At 43.5% G+C, this 21,671-nt stretch overlaps 2 protein-coding genes across 3 annotated transcripts; both read left to right on the top strand.

Moving 5' to 3' along the window:
- Positions 1 to 239: 239 nt before the first annotated feature.
- LOC307027014 (uncharacterized protein) lies at positions 240 to 5,976 on the top strand. The gene is made up of 2 exons (XM_079695193.1): positions 240 to 501; positions 769 to 5,976. The coding sequence occupies exon 2, from the start codon at positions 917 to 919 to the stop codon at positions 5,201 to 5,203; it is 4,287 nt and encodes a 1,428-aa protein (XP_079551319.1). The 5' UTR covers positions 240 to 501; positions 769 to 916; the 3' UTR covers positions 5,204 to 5,976.
- Positions 5,977 to 16,108: 10,132 nt separating this feature from the next.
- LOC307027015 (uncharacterized protein) lies at positions 16,109 to 21,045 on the top strand. 2 transcript variants are annotated; one of them, XM_079695195.1, is made up of 13 exons: positions 16,109 to 16,233; positions 16,486 to 16,646; positions 16,929 to 17,137; positions 17,239 to 17,352; positions 17,546 to 17,844; positions 17,998 to 18,088; positions 18,179 to 18,295; positions 18,422 to 18,497; positions 18,590 to 18,847; positions 19,900 to 20,071; positions 20,242 to 20,390; positions 20,481 to 20,709; positions 20,828 to 21,045. In XM_079695195.1, the coding sequence occupies exons 5-13, from the start codon at positions 17,810 to 17,812 to the stop codon at positions 20,898 to 20,900; spliced, it is 1,200 nt and encodes a 399-aa protein (XP_079551321.1). In that variant the 5' UTR covers positions 16,109 to 16,233; positions 16,486 to 16,646; positions 16,929 to 17,137; positions 17,239 to 17,352; positions 17,546 to 17,809; the 3' UTR covers positions 20,901 to 21,045. The 2 variants fall into 2 exon arrangements, with proteins under 2 accessions (XP_079551321.1, XP_079551320.1); XM_079695194.1 differs by having other exon boundaries at positions 17,226 to 17,352.
- The last annotated feature ends 626 nt before the right edge of the window (positions 21,046 to 21,671 follow it).

Raw genomic sequence — 21,671 nt, 5'->3', positions numbered from 1 at the left:
TAATAAAATATTGTCATCTGCTGTATTAATAAAGTTGGCAGATTTTCAGAATGAAATTAAGGTATCTGTACAGAACATTATAAAATAAGTCTTAATTTTGTGTTGATTCAAAAGTGTTCAGAAAGATTAAATCAACAATATATTAAGATCTTTATAAAATATCTATATTATTATTAACTTCAACCAAAGTACATTTTAATAGTGGGCACAAATGGGTTAATTGTCATGCACGTTGTAACTGCCTCTGTGTCAGTCAGCGCAGTATTTCTGAGTTATTTATTTTGGTAGGAACCAAAGTTCTCTAAGGCGGAACCTTTGTTTTTATATCGCCTGTTTCCGTCAGGACATACTTTAGCGTAACACTCATCCGAAAAGTCCGCTGATTTAGTACATGTTTTTCAGTGCTGATGCATCTGCAAAATAGCTCTTAGCATCAAGATAAACAATCGTACAGAGTAATACCAAGCTACACAATTTTCCTCATGCAATGCAGCTACTAAGGTATATTTTGCTGACGTTTTTTGTGTGTGTTTTCTGTTCTTGTTTGTATTAAATTGTTTTTATACAGCTAAGGGCTAACACATGTTGGGCTTAGTTAGATTGGTCTTTGTGTTTTGTTGAATTATATGTAACCAAAGTGTATTGTGTATACAGTAGCCTAATTGAAAGTGACGACATTACCAGGACAATGTTGGGATATTACTGTATGTTTTGTTATTATTTTGACTAGTGATTATTGTATTTGTGTATTATGTTTTTTGATTACAGTTTTCACGGTCTGGATGAACCAAATAAATCCTGCCAGTAAATTAAAAACTCGTTGCTGTCGTCTGTACTGAGGGAATTACAGTGAAAACTTAACTGCTCACGAAGACAGCACCAAAGAGCAGTGAATGACAACAGTAAGGCAAGTAAGATGTCCCGAAATGGCGAAGAGCACACAATTGCAGATGTACATTTCCCAGACATGGAGTCACACGCACCTGACAAGACAGAGTGTGTGCACGAGCACAGCTCAACCGTGCAGCCACAAGCGACTGAAGGCATCATAGTGGACAACCCCGCTTCCTCAGAAGAGCCACCATTAGGCCAAAGAGTCCGCAGAATGACGGAAAAGGGTCAAGAACAGCATGATGAGCAAGTAATAAAGGTTGCACATCGGTTCAGTGTGTGCTATGAGAAGTGGAAGGATGCCACTAAAGAAGCCAACCAAGCGCTGAGTGGAAAGTGCTCAGACGACCTGCTAGATGGACAAATTACTAAAGTACGCAATACCTCTAGGAGTCTAAATGACGTTTATGACGATTGGAAATGCCTTGAGGTTCCTGACCTTAACACACGTCGCAAAATTGACACCTGTGAAACAGTAACAAAGAAGATGGTTAAGGATGCAATGGACCTTATAGATGCAAGGGAGGAAGCTACAGCCCATAGGCATACTACAAGTCAAAGACATGAAGAACATCGAGTCATTGAAGAGGTAATGTCTGTAGCCTCAGGAAGGACAGGCATTAGCTCTCGCCACACTAAGTGCTCCTCTGCAAGCAGGAATAGTGCAGCTGCTGAGGTTGCTGCCAACAAAGCCACCTTAGAAGTACAGCTGGAGCAAGAGCATTATATTAAAGAGCTTCAGAGACTGGAAGTTGAAGCCGCTCAGCTAAAAGCCAAACAAGAGGCTGAAAATGCAGAGAGACAAAGAGTGCTAGAAGCCAAGCGCAGAGAACTAGATCGATTGGAGACTATTAAGAAGCTAAAGGCTGCCGAGGCACGACAGCAAGTATATGACCAGAGTATACATTCATGTCCGGCAACTAAGGGCGACGGCTCAGATGAAGAAATAAATTATCTTCTCCATCGTGGCTCTGTGAAGAAAGAAGAGGAAGTCAAGCCTCAAACTATAAATGATCTTCTCCATCGTGTCTCTGTGAAGAAAGAAGAAGAAGTCAAGCCTCAAACTAGCCCGCTGCGGCACCATTTTACACCACCAGCTGGAGCACAAGCAAGGCAAGAAAACAAATATGAAGATGGCACAACAGCTCTCGTCAAAGCGCTCGCAGAAGCCATCAGTGCGAGTCGCATTCCTCTACCTGAACCTACAGTGTTCAGTGGTGACCCACTCCGATTCAACGACTGGAAAGTGTCCTTTCAGACGCTCGTTGACAGGAAGAACATACCAGCTGAAGAGAAGATATATTATCTACGCAAGTATGTGGGTGGATCTGCTAAAAGGGCCATAGAGAGCTACTTTTTACTTGGCACAGAGCCAGCGTATTATGCAGCATGGGACATCCTAGAAGAGCGATACGGCAATCCATTCCTCATCGCCAAGGCCTTCAGAGAGAAGCTCGACGCGTGGCCCAAGATAAGCTCCAAAGGCAGTATGGAACTTCAAGAACTCGCCGACTTCCTGCGCTGCTGTGAGGCAGCCATGTCTCAGATCAGAGGTCTTGAAATACTTAATGATTGCAACGAGAACCAGAAAATTCTCTCTAAACTCCCAGACTGGTTGACTTCAAGGTGGAATAGGAAAGTCATAAAAGCAGAAGAAGACACTCACATGTTCCCGAGCTTCAGCCAGTTTGTCAAGTTTCTCACACGTGAAGCTAAAATCGCTTGCAGCCCAATAACATCTCTTCATGCTCTTAAGCCAAGTGAAAGGATTCCAGACAAGAGTGTAAAGAGCGGAGGTCCTGGAGCAAAGGTGTTAGCAACCACCTCAGATGAGAAAGCCGTCGTCACAAGCTGTGTCTTCTGTGAGAAGGCAGGACACAGTCTACAAAGGTGTTACAAGTTTATGCAAGGGACAATCTTGGAGCGAATCAAGTTTGTTCAAGAAAATAAATTGTGTTTTGGCTGTCTCAATTTTGGCCACCGATCTAAAGATTGTAGAGAAAGAGACAGCTGCGACACCTGTGAGAGAAGACACCCAACTTGTCTTCATGACGATCGCACCAAGGAAGAAAGGATGTCTACAAGATCTGACAGAGCAAGGTACAGTGACAAAGACAAAGAAGAGTACAAAGAAAGGAAGAATGAACAGTCACAAGACCAGTCAGAGAGACCATCACGTGAGGCGACGGCACTTAGAGTCATCCAGAATGTTGGAGACACTCATACCTCCACAATAATTCCAGTGTGGGTGTCATCTACAAGTGTGCCAAGTCGTGAAGTTCTGGTGTACGCACTCCTTGATACACAAAGTGACACAACCTTTATCCTTGACGAGACAGCGAAGGCTCTCAATGCTAAGAGTGAACCAGTTCAGCTAAACCTCTCCACGTTGGCTTCAAGAAACACAATCGTGTCCTGTCGGAAGCTAGCTGGTCTACAAGTTAGAGGTTTTTATTCAGACAAGATAATCACTCTTCCAGTGACTTACTCAAGAGAGTTTATCCCTGCAAACAGAGACCATATTCCCACACCAGATACGGCGAAAGCATGGCCTCATCTTGAACACATTGCAGATGAGATCGCTCCTCAGCAAAGCTGTGATGTCGGCCTGTTAATTGGCTACAACTGTGCCCAAGCCCTCGTTCCAAGACAAGTGGTGCCTGGTGAGGAACACCAGCCGTTTGCACAGAAGACAGACTTGGGCTGGAGTGTAGTGGGATATGGCAACCCGTGTCTCAACTATGGAGATGCAATTGGAATAAGTCACCAAGTCATGGTGAAGCAAGTGATGCCAGGTCTACCGTCCTCTTCAGACCTCACAAAGGAAGTGCACTATGTCTGTAGGACACAGATCAAAGAAGTTCTCTTACCTGCAGATGTCATCAAGATGCTGGAGTCTGACTTCGTTGAAAGAGCGTCGGAGACCAGCCCCATCTCTCAAGAAGATCTAAGGTTCCTGTCAAAAATGGAAAAGAGCATCAAGTTAAAGAGCGACGGTCATTACGAAATGCCGCTGCCATTCAAGAAAGAAAGACCTAACTTACCTGATAATAAGATCTGTGCTATCCATCGTCTCAGGTGCCTAGAAAGAAAGCTGAGAAGAAACGACCAGTACTACAAAGACTACAAGACCTTCATGGATGAGACCATAAGACGCGGAGATGCAGAAAAGGTCCCGGAGGAAGACATCCACAAAGCTCCAGCTTGGTACATTCCGCATCATGGGGTGTATCATCCACAAAAGCCTGGGAAGATACGCGTTGTCTTCGATTGCTCCGCCAAGTACCAAGGAACGTCCTTGAACGACCACCTCCTGACGGGTCCTGAGTTGACAAACACCTTGGTGGGAGTTCTGTATCGCTTCCGAAGAGGTCCTGTGGCAATCATGTGTGACATCGAACGCATGTTTCACCAGTTCCATGTTAAGGCAGAAGACCAAGATTACCTGCGGTTCCTTTGGTGGGACAATGGAGATCTCGAAAGCCAACCTTCCATCTATCGGATGAAGGTCCACTTGTTTGGTGCAGCATCGTCACCTGGCTGTGCCAACTATGGGCTGAAGCATGTCGCTGCTGAAGGACAAGGAAACTTTAGTGACGACACCATAAAGTTCATTCAACGGAACTTCTACGTTGATGATGGATTGTCAAGTGTAGCATCTGAAGACCAAGCGATCCAACTGGTGAAAGAAGCAAGAGAGCTTTGCAGCACAGGCAAACTCCGGCTGCATAAGTTTATCTCTAACAGCAAGAAGGTCCTAGACACAATCCCAAAAGAAGAATGTGCTGCAGCTGCCAAAGACAAGGACATGGCACTGGGTGAACTGCACATGGAAAGAGCACTCGGTGTGCAGTGGTGCGTGGCTTCTGATTCATCCAGTTCAGAGCCCCTGACACCAAACCACATTTTGACCATGAAGTCCACGATACTCGCTCCACCTCCTGGGAAGTTCGTCAAGGAAGATCTATACCTACGCAAGAGATGGCGTCGAGTTCAATTCTTATCCAACCACTTCTGGACAAGATGGAAGAAGGAGTACCTCCTGAGCCTCCAACAGAGACAGAAGTGGACCAAAGATCGCAGGAATGCAAAGGTCGGCGATGTTGTACTCCTGCAAGATGATACTACACCACGTAACCAGTGGAGGATGGCAAAGGTTATCGAAGTGTACCCAGGAAAGGATGGGAAGGTGCGAAGACTCAAGTTGCTCATCAGCGACTCAACCCTTGATGAGAAAGGAAAGCGTATCTCCAAACCTGTCCACCTGGAAAGGCGCATCCATAAGACGGTGACGCTGATGGAAGCAGACTGAAGACTCCGGCCTCTCTCTTTCTTTTCCTCCCCTCTCTCTCTCTATCTGTCTCACTACAGGTGCAGTCATGGTGATCGTTCTCTGGGAAGCCAAGGACTGAAGTTTAGTTTTTTGTTTATCTTTTCTACGCAGTATGTTGTCTCTCAATAGTTGAAGAAAATCATATACATGTGATATGTTTTGGTGGGAGTGTAACTGCCTCTGTGTCAGTCAGCGCAGTATTTCTGAGTTATTTATTTTGGTAGGAACCAAAGTTCTCTAAGGCGGAACCTTTGTTTTTATATCGCCTGTTTCCGTCAGGACATACTTTAGCGTAACACTCATCCGAAAAGTCCGCTGATTTAGTACATGTTTTTCAGTGCTGATGCATCTGCAAAATAGCTCTTAGCATCAAGATAAACAATCGTACAGAGTAATACCAAGCTACACAATTTTCCTCATGCAATGCAGCTACTAAGGTATATTTTGCTGACGTTTTTTGTGTGTGTTTTCTGTTCTTGTTTGTATTAAATTGTTTTTATACAGCTAAGGGCTAACACATGTTGGGCTTAGTTAGATTGGTCTTTGTGTTTTGTTGAATTATATGTAACCAAAGTGTATTGTGTATACAGTAGCCTAATTGAAAGTGACGACATTACCAGGACAATGTTGGGATATTACTGTATGTTTTGTTATTATTTTGACTAGTGATTATTGTATTTGTGTATTATGTTTTTTGATTACAGTTTTCACGGTCTGGATGAACCAAATAAATCCTGCCAGTAAATTAAAAACTCGTTGCTGTCGTCTGTACTGAGGGAATTACACACGTGATTTTTGACATAGTTTACGTTCAATTTCAACTATTTTAGGCAGAAAATCTTATATTGACTAAACATTTTTTAATTATTTATTTAGAAAGGTTATTTCCAGAAATAATTTCAAAGGGAAAACTTGTAAACATTTTATATTTACATTTTAAATGTTTGCACACAACATTATTTGCTTTTGAACGAATGTTCACTTTTTTATTTTTCAATTTCCTTGATGGATGAAAGATATCCAGCCGTTCAACATGAAAATGTATACAAGTAATACGAATAACATGAAAAGGTACATTTCCTTCCTCTCCGATTTTAATTACACAATCAAATAATCACTTTTTTCTTTGTGTGTATATGTTTTTATTACTTGTATGGCTGCAGATGGACAACAAGTTTAAAAAAGGCACGAGCTAGGGATTGGGATTGCTCTATGTGTAAAAAATATTGATGTGCATGTAAAGTAAAGGCTGTATTTAGCGCTTTCTTGTGACAACAAATATTCTTGACTTATACTCACACTGTACATTTTACATTTACATTCAATCTAATATGTAATATTCCATTCCTCACACACTTAATGTATATATATATATATATATATATATATATATATATATATATATATATATATATAATATCCTGCTTTATATTTTGTAACTGTAAATTTGTATTTTAACATGTATATGTTCTACTTTTTTAAATGCTATTTTATTTCTATTTGAGATGTTTTATATCTTGGAATGTATATTTCTAGTCTTTTAATTTATTTAAAGAGCATCTTGCAGGTTTTTTATTTTTTCTACATTTATGCTTAAACTTGCTTGAAAATTACAATTAAAAAAGTGAATGCAGGATTTGATATGTTTTACGAGACATAAGGGCAGGAATTCAGAGGGAAAGGAGCAATTTTGAGCTCTGCTCTTAAAAACGGCTTTTTTTTAAGGTCATACGTCAAACGCGTCATATTACATCACACAGGGGACACATCTCCGCTCTCTGACCGCGGGTATAGTAGAGTTGCGTTGAGTAGAGCGGTTGTGTTTTAAGGAGCTGGTATTTTTCGGTAGCTTTACATTGTATTTCACCATTTGTAATCATGGTGCAGTATTGTGTTTGTGCAGGTTGCACAAATACCAGCCTGTCAGGACATCGAGTCCACTATTTCCCTAACAGGAAAATAAAGCTAGCTAGCTTTCGGTCCTGGGTTCGTTTTGTGCAGACAAAGAGACGGGACTTCAATGCTGCGTCTGTGACGAAAAACGCGGTCGTTTGTTGCGCTCATTTTCGACCGGAGGATTATGAGTCAAGTGATGTGATGGAGTGCAGTATGGGATATCGAAGCCAGGACCGTGTGAGGCTGATAGCAAGTGCGGTTCCGGTGTTGCAGTATAAGTTGAGTCATGACAACTGGCGACATTCTATTATTTTCGTCATAGGAATCCGGGGCGTGTACATCGAGGACCCATTGTTGACTTACCAGGAAAGAAACATCGTTTGTCGTTTACGTTCATCTTTTGCTATATCTTCCTTCCTAAGATCACTTTGCTGCACATTCAGTACTCGTATATGAGGTTGTGGGTGAGAGGCCGATATCGTGACGCTTACAGGGAGGTATCGAACATTACAAAGTAGGTGACTGTGTGGTGTATGGTGTGTGTGTGTGTGTGTGTGAAATACCTGTATCCCTCTCATCACAACAAGACCCTACACTGTGCAGGAAAAACATTTACATACATGAAAATAACCTTGATGCATGGGAATTAAACACACAAACTATTTTACCATATGTAAGATAGATACATATATGGCGTATGGTGTGGTGTGTCCTTTTATGGTGTAGGTGCCTGTTCAAAACATTGCAAACTTCAATAAATCATTTAAATTATATATTTGTGTCCGACTTTCATTTGTTCACCGTTCTTAATGTGATGTATATTAGCTTTGATAGCTGTCCATACCTTCAGACAGCCTAAAAGTAAAACACAAGTTGTTTATTCACAGCCCGAACGCTCATCGAGATGACTGGATCAGTCATGACAACTTGTGATCAGCTCCGATTAAATTGTGATATCAATTCTGTAGCTAACCTCCAGGGAGCACGTTTATTTTATGAAATACCTGTATCCCTCCCATCACAACAAGACCCTACACTGCAGGAAAAACAATTACATACATGAAAATAACCTTGATGCATGGGAATTAAACACACAAACTAACAGATAAATCATCAGAAGAAGGCAGAGAGGAAGTAAATAACAACAGGAACACGGAAGGCAGACAGAATTGCTTAGACACGGGTGTCACATGAAATTTTAATGTTCTGGAAAGTTCCTTATACAGCTTTAGCCTTTTTTATCTCATGAAGTCCCTACAGGGCCGTGGGAAGTAGGGGTGCTGAGGGTGCTGCAGCACCCCCTGGTGGAGGACAGGGGATCTGTACTTCCACAAGATATAATTAAAAAAAAACGAATTTTCAGCCTTGATGTAACAACATTCATAATTAAGTAAAGATAACACCCTTTTCACCCGGTTACATTTTCCATTTGCCCTGTACGATGGGCGCTGTAAGTGATGAAAGTGGGGGATGTTGACTTAGCAGGCGCCCGCAGCTCACAGCCAAAGTGAGAGAGATAGAGAGAGGGGATACCACGGTACCGGCGGGGATTGTTGTTAGCTTCTGCTGCGCTAATGGATATAAGAAGCTGTTTCTACAATAACGTGGAGGGAGAGTCCTCTCCTGTCAGACTGAGAGGCTCAGTGAGGTAAAGGACTCTGAGGGCTTAGATAGTTCACTTTAGTAGAAGTTATCTCAGTGGATCTCAAACGTTTTGATCACCATCCATCCATCCATCTTCTCCCGCTTATCCGTGGTCGGGTCGCGGAGGTAGCAGTTCCAGCAGAGAGCCCCAAACTTTCTTTTCCCTGGCCACATCAACCAGCTCTGACTGGGGGATCCCAAGGCGCTCCCAGGCCAGAGAAGAGATATAATCCCTCCATCTGGTTCTAGGTCTACCCCTTGGTCTCTTCCCAGCTGGACGTGCCTGGAACACCTCCCTAGGGAGGCGCCCAGGTGGCATCCTAACTAGGTGCCCGAACCACCTCAACTGGCTCCTTTCGACGCGAAGGAGGAGCGGTTCAACTCCGAGTCCCTCCCGGATGACCGAACTTCTCACCTTATCCCTAAGGGAGACGCCAGCCACCCTGCGGAGAAAACCCATCTCGGCCGCTTGTACCCGCGATCTCGTTCTTTCGGTCATGACCCATCCTTCATGACCATAGGTGAGGGTAGGAACGAAAATGGCCCGGTAGACAGAGAGCTTTGCCTTCTGGCTCAGCTCCCTTTTCGTCACAACGGTGCGGTAAAGAGACTGCAGTACCGCTCCCGCTGCTCCGATTCTCCGACCCATCTCACGCTCCATTGTTCCCTCACTCGAGAACAAGACCCCGAGATACTTGAACTCCTTCACTTGGGGTAAGGACTCATTCCCTACTTGGAGTGGACAGTCCATCGGTTTCCTGCTGAGAACCATGGCCTCAGATTTGGAGGTGCTGATCCTCATCCCAGCCGCTTCACACTCGGTTGCGAACCGATCCAGTGAGTGCTGAAGGTCGCAGACCGATGAAGCCATCAGAACCACATCATCTGCAAAAAGCAGTGGTGCAATCCTTAGTCCACCGAACTGCAGACCCCCTCCCCCACGACTACGCCTCGAAATCCGATCCATGTATATTACAAACAGGATTGGTGACAAAGCGCAGCCCTGGCAGAGGCCAACCCTCACCTGAAATGGGTCCGACTTACTGCCGAGGACCCGGACACAGCTCTCGCTTTGGGAGTACAGAGATTGGATGGCCCTGAGTAGAGACCCCCTCACCCCATACTCCCGCAGCACCTCCCACAGTGACTCCCTGGGAACCCGGTCATACGCCTTCTCCAAGTCTACAAAACACATGTAGACTGGATGAGCGTACTCCCAGGCCCCCTCCAGGATCCTTGCGAGAGTAAAAAGCTGATCCGTCGTTCCACGACCAGGACGGAATCCGCATTGTTCCTCCTCAATCTGAGGTTCGACAATCGGCCTGACCCTCCTTTCGAGTACCTTAGAGTAAACTTTCCCGGGGAGGCTGAGTAGTGTGATGCCTCGGTAATTGGCACACACCCTCTGATCCCCCTTTTTGAAAAGGGGAACTACCACTCCGGTCTGCCACTCCTTCAGTACTGTTTCCGACTTCCACGCAACGTTGATGAGACGTGTCAACCATGACAGTCCCTCAACACCCAGAGCCTTCAGCATTTCTGGGCGGATCTCATCCACCCCCGGGGCTTTGCCACTGTGAAGTTGTTTGACGACCTCAGTGACCTCCCCCCGGGAGATTGGTGTCGATCCCCCTTCATACTCCAGCTCTGCCTCTAACATAGAGGGCGGAGTTGTCGGGTTCAGGAGTTCCTCAAAGTGCTCCTTCCAACGCCCTAACACTCCATCAGTTGAGGTCAACAACGTCCCATCCTTACTGTACACAGCTTGGATGGTTCCCTGCTTCCCCCTCCTGAGGTGTCGGACAGTTTTCCAGAACAACTTTGGTGCCGCCCGAAAGTCTTTTTCCATGTCTTCTCCGAACTTCTCCCACACCCGCTGCTTTGCCTCGGCCACGGCTGAGGCTGCTGCCCTTCGGGCCTGTCGGTACCTTGCAACTGCCTCGGGAGTCCCCCGGGATAACAAATCCCTGAAGGCCTCCTTCTTCAGTCGGACGGCTTCCCTGACCACCGGTGTCCACCAGGAGGTTCGAGGGTTACCGCCCCTTGAGGCACCTAGGACCTTGAGACCACAGCTCCCCGCCGCGGCTTCGGCAATAGAGGCTTTGAACACCGACCACTCTGGTTCAATGTCCCCAACCTCCACAGGAATGCCCGAAAAGCTCCGCCGGAGGTGTGAGTTGAAGGCCTCCTGAACTTGGGCCTCCTCCAGACGTTCCCAGTTCACCCGAACTACACGTTTGGGCTTACCAGGTCTATCCAGAGGCTTCCCCCGCCACTCGACCCAACTCACCACCAGATGGTGATCAGTTGACAGCTCCGCCCCTCTCTTTACCCGAGTGTCCAAAACATACGGCCTCAGGTCCGATGATACGATAACCAAATCGATCATGGACCTTCTGCCTAGGGTGCTCTGGTACCACGTACACTTATGAGCATCCTTATGTTCGAACATGGTGTTTGTTATGGCCAATCCATGACTAGCACAGAAGTCCAGTAACAAACCACCACTCCGGTTCAGATCAGGGGGGCCGTTCCTCCCAATCACTCCCCTCCAAGTGTCTCCATCATTGCCCACATGTGCGTTGAAGTCTCCCAGCAAGATTAAAGAGTCCCCTTCAGGAGCCCCATACAGGACTCTTTCCAGGGTCTCCAAGAAGGCCGTATACTCTGAACTGCTGTTTGGTGCATAAGCACACACAACAGTCAGAGTTTTCCCCCCCATAACCCGCAGGCGTAGGGAGGCAACCCTCTCGTCCACTGGGGTAGACTCCAACAACGAAGCACCCAACCGGGGACTTGTGAGTATCCCCACACCCGCCCGGCGCCTCACACCTTGAGCAACTCCGGAGAAGAATAGAGTCCAACCCCTATCCAGAAGTAAGGTTCCAGAGCCGACGCTGTGCGTAGAGGTGAGCCCAACCAGATCCAACTGGTAACGCTCCACCTCCCGCACAAGCTCCGGCTCCTTCCCCCCCAGAGAGGTGACGTTCCACGTCCCCAAAGCCAGCTTCTGTCGCCCGGGTCTGGTCCGTCGAGACCCTCTGCCTTCACTGCCACCCTTCTGGCAGCGCACCCGACCCCATCGCTGTTTCCCGTAGGTGGTGGGCCCGCGGGACGGAGAAGCGGAGGTGTTGCCCACGTCGCCTTTTCGGGCTGTGCCCGGCCGGGCTCCGTGGCAAGCCCGGCCACCAGACGCTCGCCGACGAGTCCTCCTTCTGGGCCTGGCTCCAGAAGGGGACCCCGGGCTTCCTCCGGGCCGGGTATCCTCACTTCGTGTGTCGTCTTTCATGAGGTCTTTTGAACCAATCTTAGTCTGGCCCCTTGCCTGAGACCAATTTGCCATGGGAGACCCTACCAGGAACACAAGGTTCCAGACAACACAGCCCCCAGGTTCATCAGGGCACACAAACCTCTCTACCACGGTAAGGTGCTGGTTCTTCAGAGAGGTACAATTTATGTAAACAAATATTTCCAAGGCACACCTTTATAATTATTAGGATAAATAAAAACAGGTTTGAAATCATTCCAATGTATACTATAGGACAGTAAACCAAAAATATTGTTTAAAACTGGAGAGATTTTAAAATATACATAAATAAATAAATGTTAACTGGTAAAATAAGATATGAATGAACAACACAAATAACATAAGTTACATGTATTTGTTATTGGCTATGGTAGCTTATTGAAAATGTTCACATACCTATTTGATTAATAAAATGCAAACCGATCTTTTTCATATGGGTGTTTAGAGTTGTACCCCCTAGATCAGTCTCTAATTGGGCGCTTAAAGTGCACCAAATTGAAGCATTTTACCTTAAAATGTTAAAAAAATCTTCCCGGGGGGGCACCCCCGGACCCCCCGAGAGGATGTGAAGTCCACCCCCCAATTAAAACATGTTATAATATATAATAAATTTGAAGCCTTTTTATATAAGCTGTCCACCATGTCAATATATTTCTCTTTTTGTAGTGTATTGGTCTTTTGTAGAGGTTTTCCATTGCCAGCTAAAATCTTGCCTAGCAGCAAATTGGTCAGAACCGGCCCTGGTGTCATCCCCACAGCACCCCCCATTTGAAACATGTTCCCACGGCTATGAGTCCCTAAGTGACACACACTGAACAGTCTGGGGTCATGGTCCTTGTCATTTGCTCGATGAGCGTTCGGGCTGTGAATAAAAGACTTGTGTTTTACTTTTAGGCTGTCTGAAGGTATGGACAGCTATCAAAGCTACTATACATCACATTAAGAACGATGAACAAATGAAAGTCGGACACAAATATATAATTTAAATGATTTATTGAAGTTGCAATGTTTTGAACAGGCATCCACACAGTCACCTACTTTGTAATGTTCGATACCTCCCTGTAAGCGTCAAGATATCGGCCTCTCACCCACAACCTCACATACGAGTACTGAATGTGCCGCAAAGTGATCTTAGGAAGGCAGATATAGCAAAAGATGAACGTAAACGACAAACGATGTTTCTTTCCTGGTAAGTCAACAATGGGTCCTCAATCTACACGCCCCGGATTCCTATGACGAAAATAATAGAATGTCGCCAGTTTTCATGACTCAACTTATACTGCTAGCTCAGACATTTAAGAAAGTTCATATTTCAGATAATCTTACAGAGGAAGCCAGGCAGTGCAGAGATAATACATTAATGGAAAACCCGAGAATATTGGATAGAGTAGAAGTGTTAGGGGATCAGGTGGACCTGCATTTTAGTATGTTTGAGTTGAGGAAAGCAATTATTAGTGCTCGTCAAACCACTCCTGGGAAAGATGGTGTTTGCTATAAAATGTTGGAATATATGACGGATAACTCTCTAGTCATTGTGTTAAGATTGTTTAATAGGGTGTGGGATTTTGGACAACTTCCTTCGGTTTGGAAACAAGCGACAATAGTGCCCATACTAAAGCCAGGGAAAGACCCTTCAGATCCATCTAGCTACAGACCTATTGCCCTGACATCGCATTTATGCAAAATCATGGAAAGAATGGTTACAGAAAGGTTGACATATATCTTAGAAAGTAAAGCTCTGTTATCACCATATCAATGTGGGTTCCGTAGGGGTCGGAACACAATGGATTCTATATTGTGCTTAGAATCAGACATCAGGAAAGCACAGACCAACAAGGAAGTAGTGATTGCAGTCTTCTTTGATATTGAAAAGGCTTATGACATGCTCTGGAAGGAAGGACTACTAATCAAGTTAAAATCATTGGGAATTGGTGGTAAAGCATATAATTGGGTTATTAATTTTTTATGGGACAGGAAAATACAAGTAAGAGTAGGTGCAGAATATTCAAGTGTGTATGATGTAGAAAATGGTACTCCGCAAGGTAGTGTATGTAGTCCGTTGTTGTTCAATATAATGATACATGACATTTTTAATCAAGTTCATCCAAGTGTGGGTAAAATCTTTGTATGCAGATGATGGGGCTTTGTGGGCAAAAGGCCGCAATGTAGCACATGTTGGAAAGAAAATACAAGCTGCAATAGTTGAAGTGGAGAAATGGTCAAATAAATGGGGATTCAAACTGTCGGTAGCTAAGACGCAAGTCATTTGTTTTACAAAACGGCATAAAATTGCTCCTGTATCATTAAAATTGTATGAGCAACCTCTTGAACAGGTAAATACAATAAGATTTCTTGGTGTTTGGTTTGATGGAAAGCTAACGTGGAGCAATCATATCGGAAAAGTTCAAAGTAAATGTATAAAGGTCAACAATGTACTTCGGTGTTTGGTGGGACAGGAGTGGGGAGCGAGTAGGTCATCACTACTGAACATATATTGGGCACTCATGAGACCTGTATTGGATTATGGGTGTATAGCGTTCATTGCAGCAGCAGAATCAAACCTTAAAAAGCTGGATGTCCTACAAGCTCAGGCCCTGAGGATTTGTAGTGGAGCTTTTAAAACATCTCCAGTATCAGCAATACAGGTAGAAATGGGAGAAATGCCTTTAAGGATAAGAAGAGTAAAGTTAATGTTGGCATACATGGTAAACCTTCAGGGGCATGGTGATAGTCATCCAGCGAAAAGTATTTTGAAAGACTGCTGGGAGCACAATGAGTCACATTTAATGAGTTTCGGATGGATTGGTGATGTTAAAGCGGCAAGTATAGGATTGAATCAAATACAGTATTGCCCCACAGTTGCAATCTCGTCCATTCCACCCTGGATATTCCCAATGCCAAGGGTGGACCTCAATATACAAAAAGAGTTGAAGGAAAAGAAAGAAATACCAGTATGGCGCATAGTCCAGAATTATTTTGCAAGATATCACTCAGACTCAACAATCATATTTACAGATGGCTCCAAAGATCCAGAGACAGGGCGTGCTGGGGCAGCAGTTTATATCCCAGTGAGTAATTCACATATAAAGAAAAGGGTAACAGACCATGTGTCAGTATACACCACAGAGTTGTTGGCATTGGTATTGGCATTGGAATGGATAGAGGAGAAAGGAATACATAATACTGTAATTGCATCTGACAGCTATTCAGCTTTATCGAGTATACGATCAGGCAGATCTTCATTTAGAATGGACATAATAAATGAAATATTTCTAATTTTGTATAAAATGCAAATCAAAGGCATAGCAACTCGTTTCATCTGGGTTCCTGCTCATGTTGGTGTGGAGGGTAATGAACAGGTGGATATTCTGGCCAAACAAACACTCAGAATTACGAATATAGACATTGAAGTTCCACTCAGCAAAGCGGAGGTTAAAACATTCATACATATATATGCACAAACAACATGGCAAGAACATTGGGACCTTAGTGATACAGGAAGACATCTTTATAACATTCAAAGGTATGTGGGTGATGGAAGGAAGGTGGGGTTTAAAAGAAGGGAGGAAAATGTCATTTCTCGGATGAGAATAGGTCATACAGGTCTCAATCATACATTAAGGGTAATAGGAAAGCATCCAACCGGAAAGTGTACACACTGTAGCCAGCCAGAAACGGTTGAACATGTTTTGCTGCATTGCAGGAAATATAGTATTCAGAGAAATGTGCTTTTCCAAACACTGAAGAAAGCAAAATAAATTGACTTTTCGCTATCAGGGCTGTTAGGGAAAACATCAGGCAATATCTATTGTGAGCTTATTACGTTTCTTACAGAAATTGATACATTTAAAATAATCTAGAGTTTTGTTTTTATTTATTTTTTTATTTTTTTATTTTTTTATTTTGTTTATTGTTTTCTGCATAGTCTCTTGTCCATACTCCAGTCCAGTTGGTGGCGGTAATGCACCTAAAATTTGGTTTGCCAACCGCCAATAAACACTAAAGTAGAAGAAGAAGAAGAAGAAGAAGAAGAAGAAGAACTTCTACTGCAACACCGTCAATACACACAGCTCCGGCAGTAGCAGTAACAGGCTGGAGTGAGAACGCGGGAGCGTCGGTCAGAGATTCAGCAAAACGAAAACGAAAACGTGAACTGTGCACCGTAAGTATTGTATTTCTAACGTTCGTTTGCTAACTTCCAAATTAGTCAGTATAATGATTTCAATAATGACAAGCAACGTGTGTTTAGTATTTATTGTTGTAAGTTAATGTTGCTAGCTTGTTAAACCCACTCGCTAAGTTATAATGGATAATGTTAGCTAGAATTGGCGTGGGGACTTTATTTGCATATCTAATGGCGCAGTTGCTATTTATTTTCATGTGTAATCATGTGTTTCATGTGTGTGTTTTCAAGACTTTGGGTGACAACAGTACTGCAGATTCACCTACAGCCAGTGATGCTGGGCTTATAGACCCAGAGCAAGAGGTCGTATCTCCACTGGTTCCTCAGCCAACATCTGTGATTCACTGCGGCTCACAGTGTAACTAACCTCAGACCTTTCCATCGTTCATCAGGTAAATGTAACACAGAAGTAGCGCGCCCATTTTACATCAAAACGAGGTAAAGACTCTGCATAGTTTTTGTACATGTTAAAAACATATTATAATCTCAGTATGATGCAGGCTGTTACAACTCCAAGACTTGCTATGACCTCAATAATTAACATGTAAATGAATTAAAACTTCTCAGCCCGAATGTCAACAAAACCTGAACATAAGCTTTGTAAAGGTAGATTGTATGGCAGGGCTGTTGTTTATGGCAGGCACAATTATATAATATATATATTTTTATCCTAGCTGTCCAGGTACAGCCCAGGATGGTCAGTGTGGGGTGTCAGACAGAATCTCCACTGCCCATTCCTGCACACAGTGATGATGAGTCATCTTCTGTAACCATGGACCACCCTGGGGATATGCCATGGAGCCCAGAGGAGGAAATGATGAGCGAGTCGTCTGACGAGGAACCATCAAAACGAGCCACTGCAGCGAACTAATGTTGATCTCAAGTAAGGCTTCTTTTAATTTTAGATGATGTGTACTGTATTACCAAATTGTGTCGGTCAGAAATAACAAGTGTTTTTTTTTTTTTTTCAGTGCTGCTGACAAGTTCATTGTGTGCCAAACCCAGCTGATGTCCTTGTTCACCATTTGCCCTTCCTGTTGTGGGGAAACCCAGGGTAATGTGGAGCAGCAAGAGGGAACGTATATAAAGATAAAACAAGTAAGAGGATATGTGTGAATTCCACTCATGTAAAAATAAAGGTTGTATCATAACCTGTATGTAAATGTTTTATTTTTTTTATTTTTATGTTTTATCAATTCACTGTGTCTATACTTCATTAGTTTTATGGTATAATTGATTTTTGACTGACTAAGAGTTGTACTGGCAATGTTCTGCTTTTCACATCTCTTAGGTATGTGCAGCATGTGGGTATGAGCGTTTTTGGCAGAACCAGCCAATGCTGTACAGAAACATGCCAGCCTGCAACCTGTTACTGAGTGGGGCCAACCACTTTTCAGGTTGCATGGCTACCGAGACAATACGGATGTTGAAACTGTTAGGGCTTCAGTGCATCAGTGTCGGCACCTTCTTCCGCCATCAACGCCTGTACACAATCCCTACTATCATGCAGGCCTGGCAAACTGAGCAGGCTGGGATCATCTGAGAACTGAAGGAGATGGGTGGTGGGCTAATCCTCTCTGGTGACTGCAGGTAGAACACTTCAGCTTGTATTATTGATATAAAAAAGAGGTCAAAACAATATTTAAATTACATTCATTTAGCTTTATCCAAAGCAACTTACAATAACTGCATTGCATTGTTTTTTGGGCTTTAACGTCTGAATTAAATTTTTGACACTCATAGGTCAGACTCTCCTGGCCATTGTGCCAAATATGGCACCTACTCCTTGATCAAGGACAGAATAAACAAGGTTTTGGATCTTCAACTTGTCCAGGTAAGTTAACGTTATCAGTCACACAAATCAGATGTGCTTTCGTCTGATGTGACACGGTTAGTGATATGACTGCATAATGTTGTTTTACAGAGCTCAGAGGTCCCAAGCAGCACTTGGTGTGAACTAGAGGGTCTGAAACGCAGCATTGACTTCCTTAAGGAGCAACACATGCAAGTTTCAGCCCTTATTACGGACCGAAATCGCCAGGTAAAGACACACAAGAACGAACAGACATATGTACACACAAAGATTCTTGGCGCACCATATTAACAGCAAAAAATGCATTTTCTTACTAGTTAGTAAGTAATTAAGGTGTTGTGTTTCACTCTTTAGGTTGCCAAGTGGGTGCGGGAGGAGTTGTGTCCAGGAGGAACGACTCATTTCTTTGATATCTGGCATATTGGTAAAAGTATGTATCTTGATGTTGGTAGGTTTGATTAGGCTGAAATTTGTTTATAATTAAATTTTCTTTTTTAACATTTTGTTTCTGTTGTGAAACAGGTCTAGGGAAAGCTTTGGATGCTGCTGCAAAGGAGAGGGAGTGTGAGGACCTGAAGCTGTGGAGGCCAGCCATCATCAATCACCTGTACTGGACTGCAGCTTCCACTCCTGATGGAGATCCAGATGTGATGGAAGCCAAGTGGCAAAGTATGGTGAATCATGTTCAGGATATCCATGAACACGGCACTCCTGCATTTCCCTGCTGTGCACATCCACCTCTGGAGGGAGAAGCAAGGGACAAGGAGTGGCTGGAACCAGGTAACGTACTCTGTACACTGTGTTGCTGAAACCTCTTAGTCGTCCAAGTGCTTGTTGGTGCTTAGTTTATTTTGGTTCCAGAGCACTCCATCAATATATAACCCAAAGTGTGCTAACACATTAACAAGGCGTTATATAAATAACACCTGATTAGTGCTGTGTACCTGGACTCACATTCAGGTTCAGGTCCGGACTCAAGTCCAGAGGTTCAGGTTCAGGTCCCGACTCAAGTCCAGAGGTTCAGGTTCAGGTCCGGACTCAAGTCCAGAGGTTCAGGTTAAGTCCGGACTTGTGTCAAGTTGTGTGAGTAACTAAAGTGAACTTATTGTGAGCTAATTATCAATTGAAAATAAACTCATAATCAACTCAAGTTCAAACTCGTCAGGTTTATTGTGCGCCCTTCCAACTTGTGTCTACACCATGTCTTTTCTAGAACTCTACATGTGTTACTAACTACACAACACAACTACATACATAGTGATGTACATACAAGACTCAATATGCAAGATTACAAGTCTATGTGTTCTTGTTCAAGAACAACAGCATATTGACATTGTCTGGGTGAAGTGTTGCTCTTTCGGCAGACACTATATCACCATACATACAAAGGAGTTAGCTTAGCTACACTACCAAATATGGCAACCAGCATCCCACGCTGTCAGTGTCCACTATGTCTAAGCCAGCTTCCCTTGACGTCACACAGATATCGCGAGCAGTTGCGATATTTTGCGAGACTTCGTGAGTTCAGTAATGGCCGCCATATCAGAAGCCAAAACAATGTTTTTCGTCTTTTCTCAGCGCAAATTTCTCGATCTATGGAAGGTTTTAGATGGTTTAGAACAAAAAGGAGAATATACGTAAGTACCGGTTCCTGACGTTCCGGTTTGAACTGGACTTGAACCGAAACTTTTTACAAGTCCAGTACCGGTTCGGCGTACCGGTACGCAGCACTACACCTGATAGTATCACACAATCGTGCTTTATCAGTGTAGGTAATACATGCATATGTAGACAATTCTAGTAACATCAGAACAAAATATGTGTTTGTACAGGAACAACTGCAGCCATTAAACTGGAGAGGGTGACTTTGAGAACAGCATTGGTGAAGGATGTCCGGAAGTTGTCTCCACAGCATCAGACCTATTCCCTGGAGGCATTTCACTCCCTCATCCTCCACTTTGCACCAAAGCACACTGGGTTCTCCTTCCTTGGGATGTACAGCAGGTAAATATGATGTGATGGTGAAATAATGTGTACGGCTTAGGGATGTTAATAATTAACCATTTAACCGTTAACGAACAATACGGAGTTTAACCGACTAATGCTATCAGTTAAACAGTTTATTCACATATGTACAAACAACTTGTGAACTGCATAATCTGCTTTTTCTACAGGCTTCTCATGGCAGCCCTGCACTTTAACCACAATAGCAACAGAGAGGTTGCTCGAACCAGTGATGGTGAGGTGCGTTATGCAGTTCGCTACCCAAGGTTCTGCAAAGGTGGCTGGGTAGTTCGCCCTATCAAGGAGAAGCCATCATACGGTTAGCTGTTTTACTCGGTCCCTAAATATTATTTATTGTGTGATGCATCTATAATATCACTGAATGTGATCACTTGTTTCCTTCCTTCAGCATACGCTGCAGCCCTGATGGAGTCTCTGAGAGAGGGCTACTCCAGGTCACCAGAGACTCTACGAGAGAGCAGTGCAGTCTTGTCCTCCACTGCCCCTGCCCCCCTTTCCACTTCCTGCCAGGAGATCGCCAAGGATGAGGCAGTTGGCCTTTATCTGGCACGGCATTCCCGGTTTAACACAGGAAATTACTGTGAAACCAGCAGATTCTGTGGTTCACAGTTTTCAGGGTAAGATTATTCTAAATTGACATTTGTTTATTTGTTAGATAAAACCTGGTAAGAGATTTTGATGGTGCAAAAATCTATATTAATATATAATAACAATATTTTCTTTCTCTCTTCATAGGATATGTTGGGACAGGTCGCAAAGCTTGCCGCTGTATTTACTCCCTCCATCTGACAGGAGGGAGCCTCGTTGAGCTGCGATAATAATATTAAATAAATAATTCCATATTCATAAATGAAATGATATGCAAATAAAATGTTCTTGGCTGTGGACTTGTACTCTACATAATTATGTTGAGGTCATGGTAATCTAATTCAATAAACAATAACTACAATGAACAGATAGCATTTTCTGACTCGTAAAATGATTGGATATGGTGTAATTTGTTAAATGATTCTGTGTTGAAAAATGTATATCTTTAAAAACTGCATTGGTGTATTAGGGCGGGCCATACTATTTTTTTTTTTGTAAATCGATCGAGAGGAGTCTTCAAAAAACGTATTTTGGTGGTTATTAATGAAAAGACACTATCTATCAATCAATCAATGTTTATTTGTGTAAATTGAAAAAATACCACATTTATAGCACAGGTAGACAAAATGTTGGGAAATGCATGTGTATGCGAACACATAGTGTTCACACTATGATTGTGATTAATTGTATTGATCGTCACCAGAATGAGGCCACTCAAAACCTTTGTAAATTCCTCCTCCTTCTTCTGGGAACTGTCTTCTGATGGCAGACACAACACATGAGGGTAAGGGCTTCCTAATGTGCCTGCCTAGAAGTCCATAGGCCCAGCGGATGACCTGCCTGTAAGCTGTGTAGCGGTATTGCCTGGGGATAGGGACACAATATCTACAGGTAAACTTGATAGCCTTGTTAACATCATCAACAAGTGTTATATAGTATATAATCTACAGGTTCTGGGTTTTGAAACCTGCTAAACACTCGGGGTCAATAG

This window comes from Notothenia rossii (assembly GCF_949606895.1).
Source record: "Notothenia rossii genome assembly, contig: scaffold_270, whole genome shotgun sequence".
NCBI classification, from domain to species: domain Eukaryota; kingdom Metazoa; phylum Chordata; class Actinopteri; order Perciformes; family Nototheniidae; genus Notothenia; species Notothenia rossii.
Note: the sequence above shows the minus strand (reverse complement) of the source record. Positions and strands in the feature narration are given on the sequence as shown.

Excerpts from the sequence above, each read along its gene's own strand:
- LOC307027014 (XM_079695193.1), top strand. The coding sequence starts at position 917 with ATGTCCCGAAATGGCGAAGAGCACACAATTGCAGATGTACATTTCCCA.
- LOC307027015 (XM_079695195.1), top strand. The coding sequence starts at position 17,810 with ATGGGTGGTGGGCTAATCCTCTCTGGTGACTGCAG. Across the intron at positions 17,845-17,997 it reads ATCCTCTCTGGTGACTGCAG|GTCAGACTCTCCTGGCCATT; the intron begins GTAGAACACTTC and ends TGACACTCATAG. Across the intron at positions 18,498-18,589 it reads TATCTGGCATATTGGTAAAA|GTCTAGGGAAAGCTTTGGAT; the intron begins GTATGTATCTTG and ends GTTGTGAAACAG.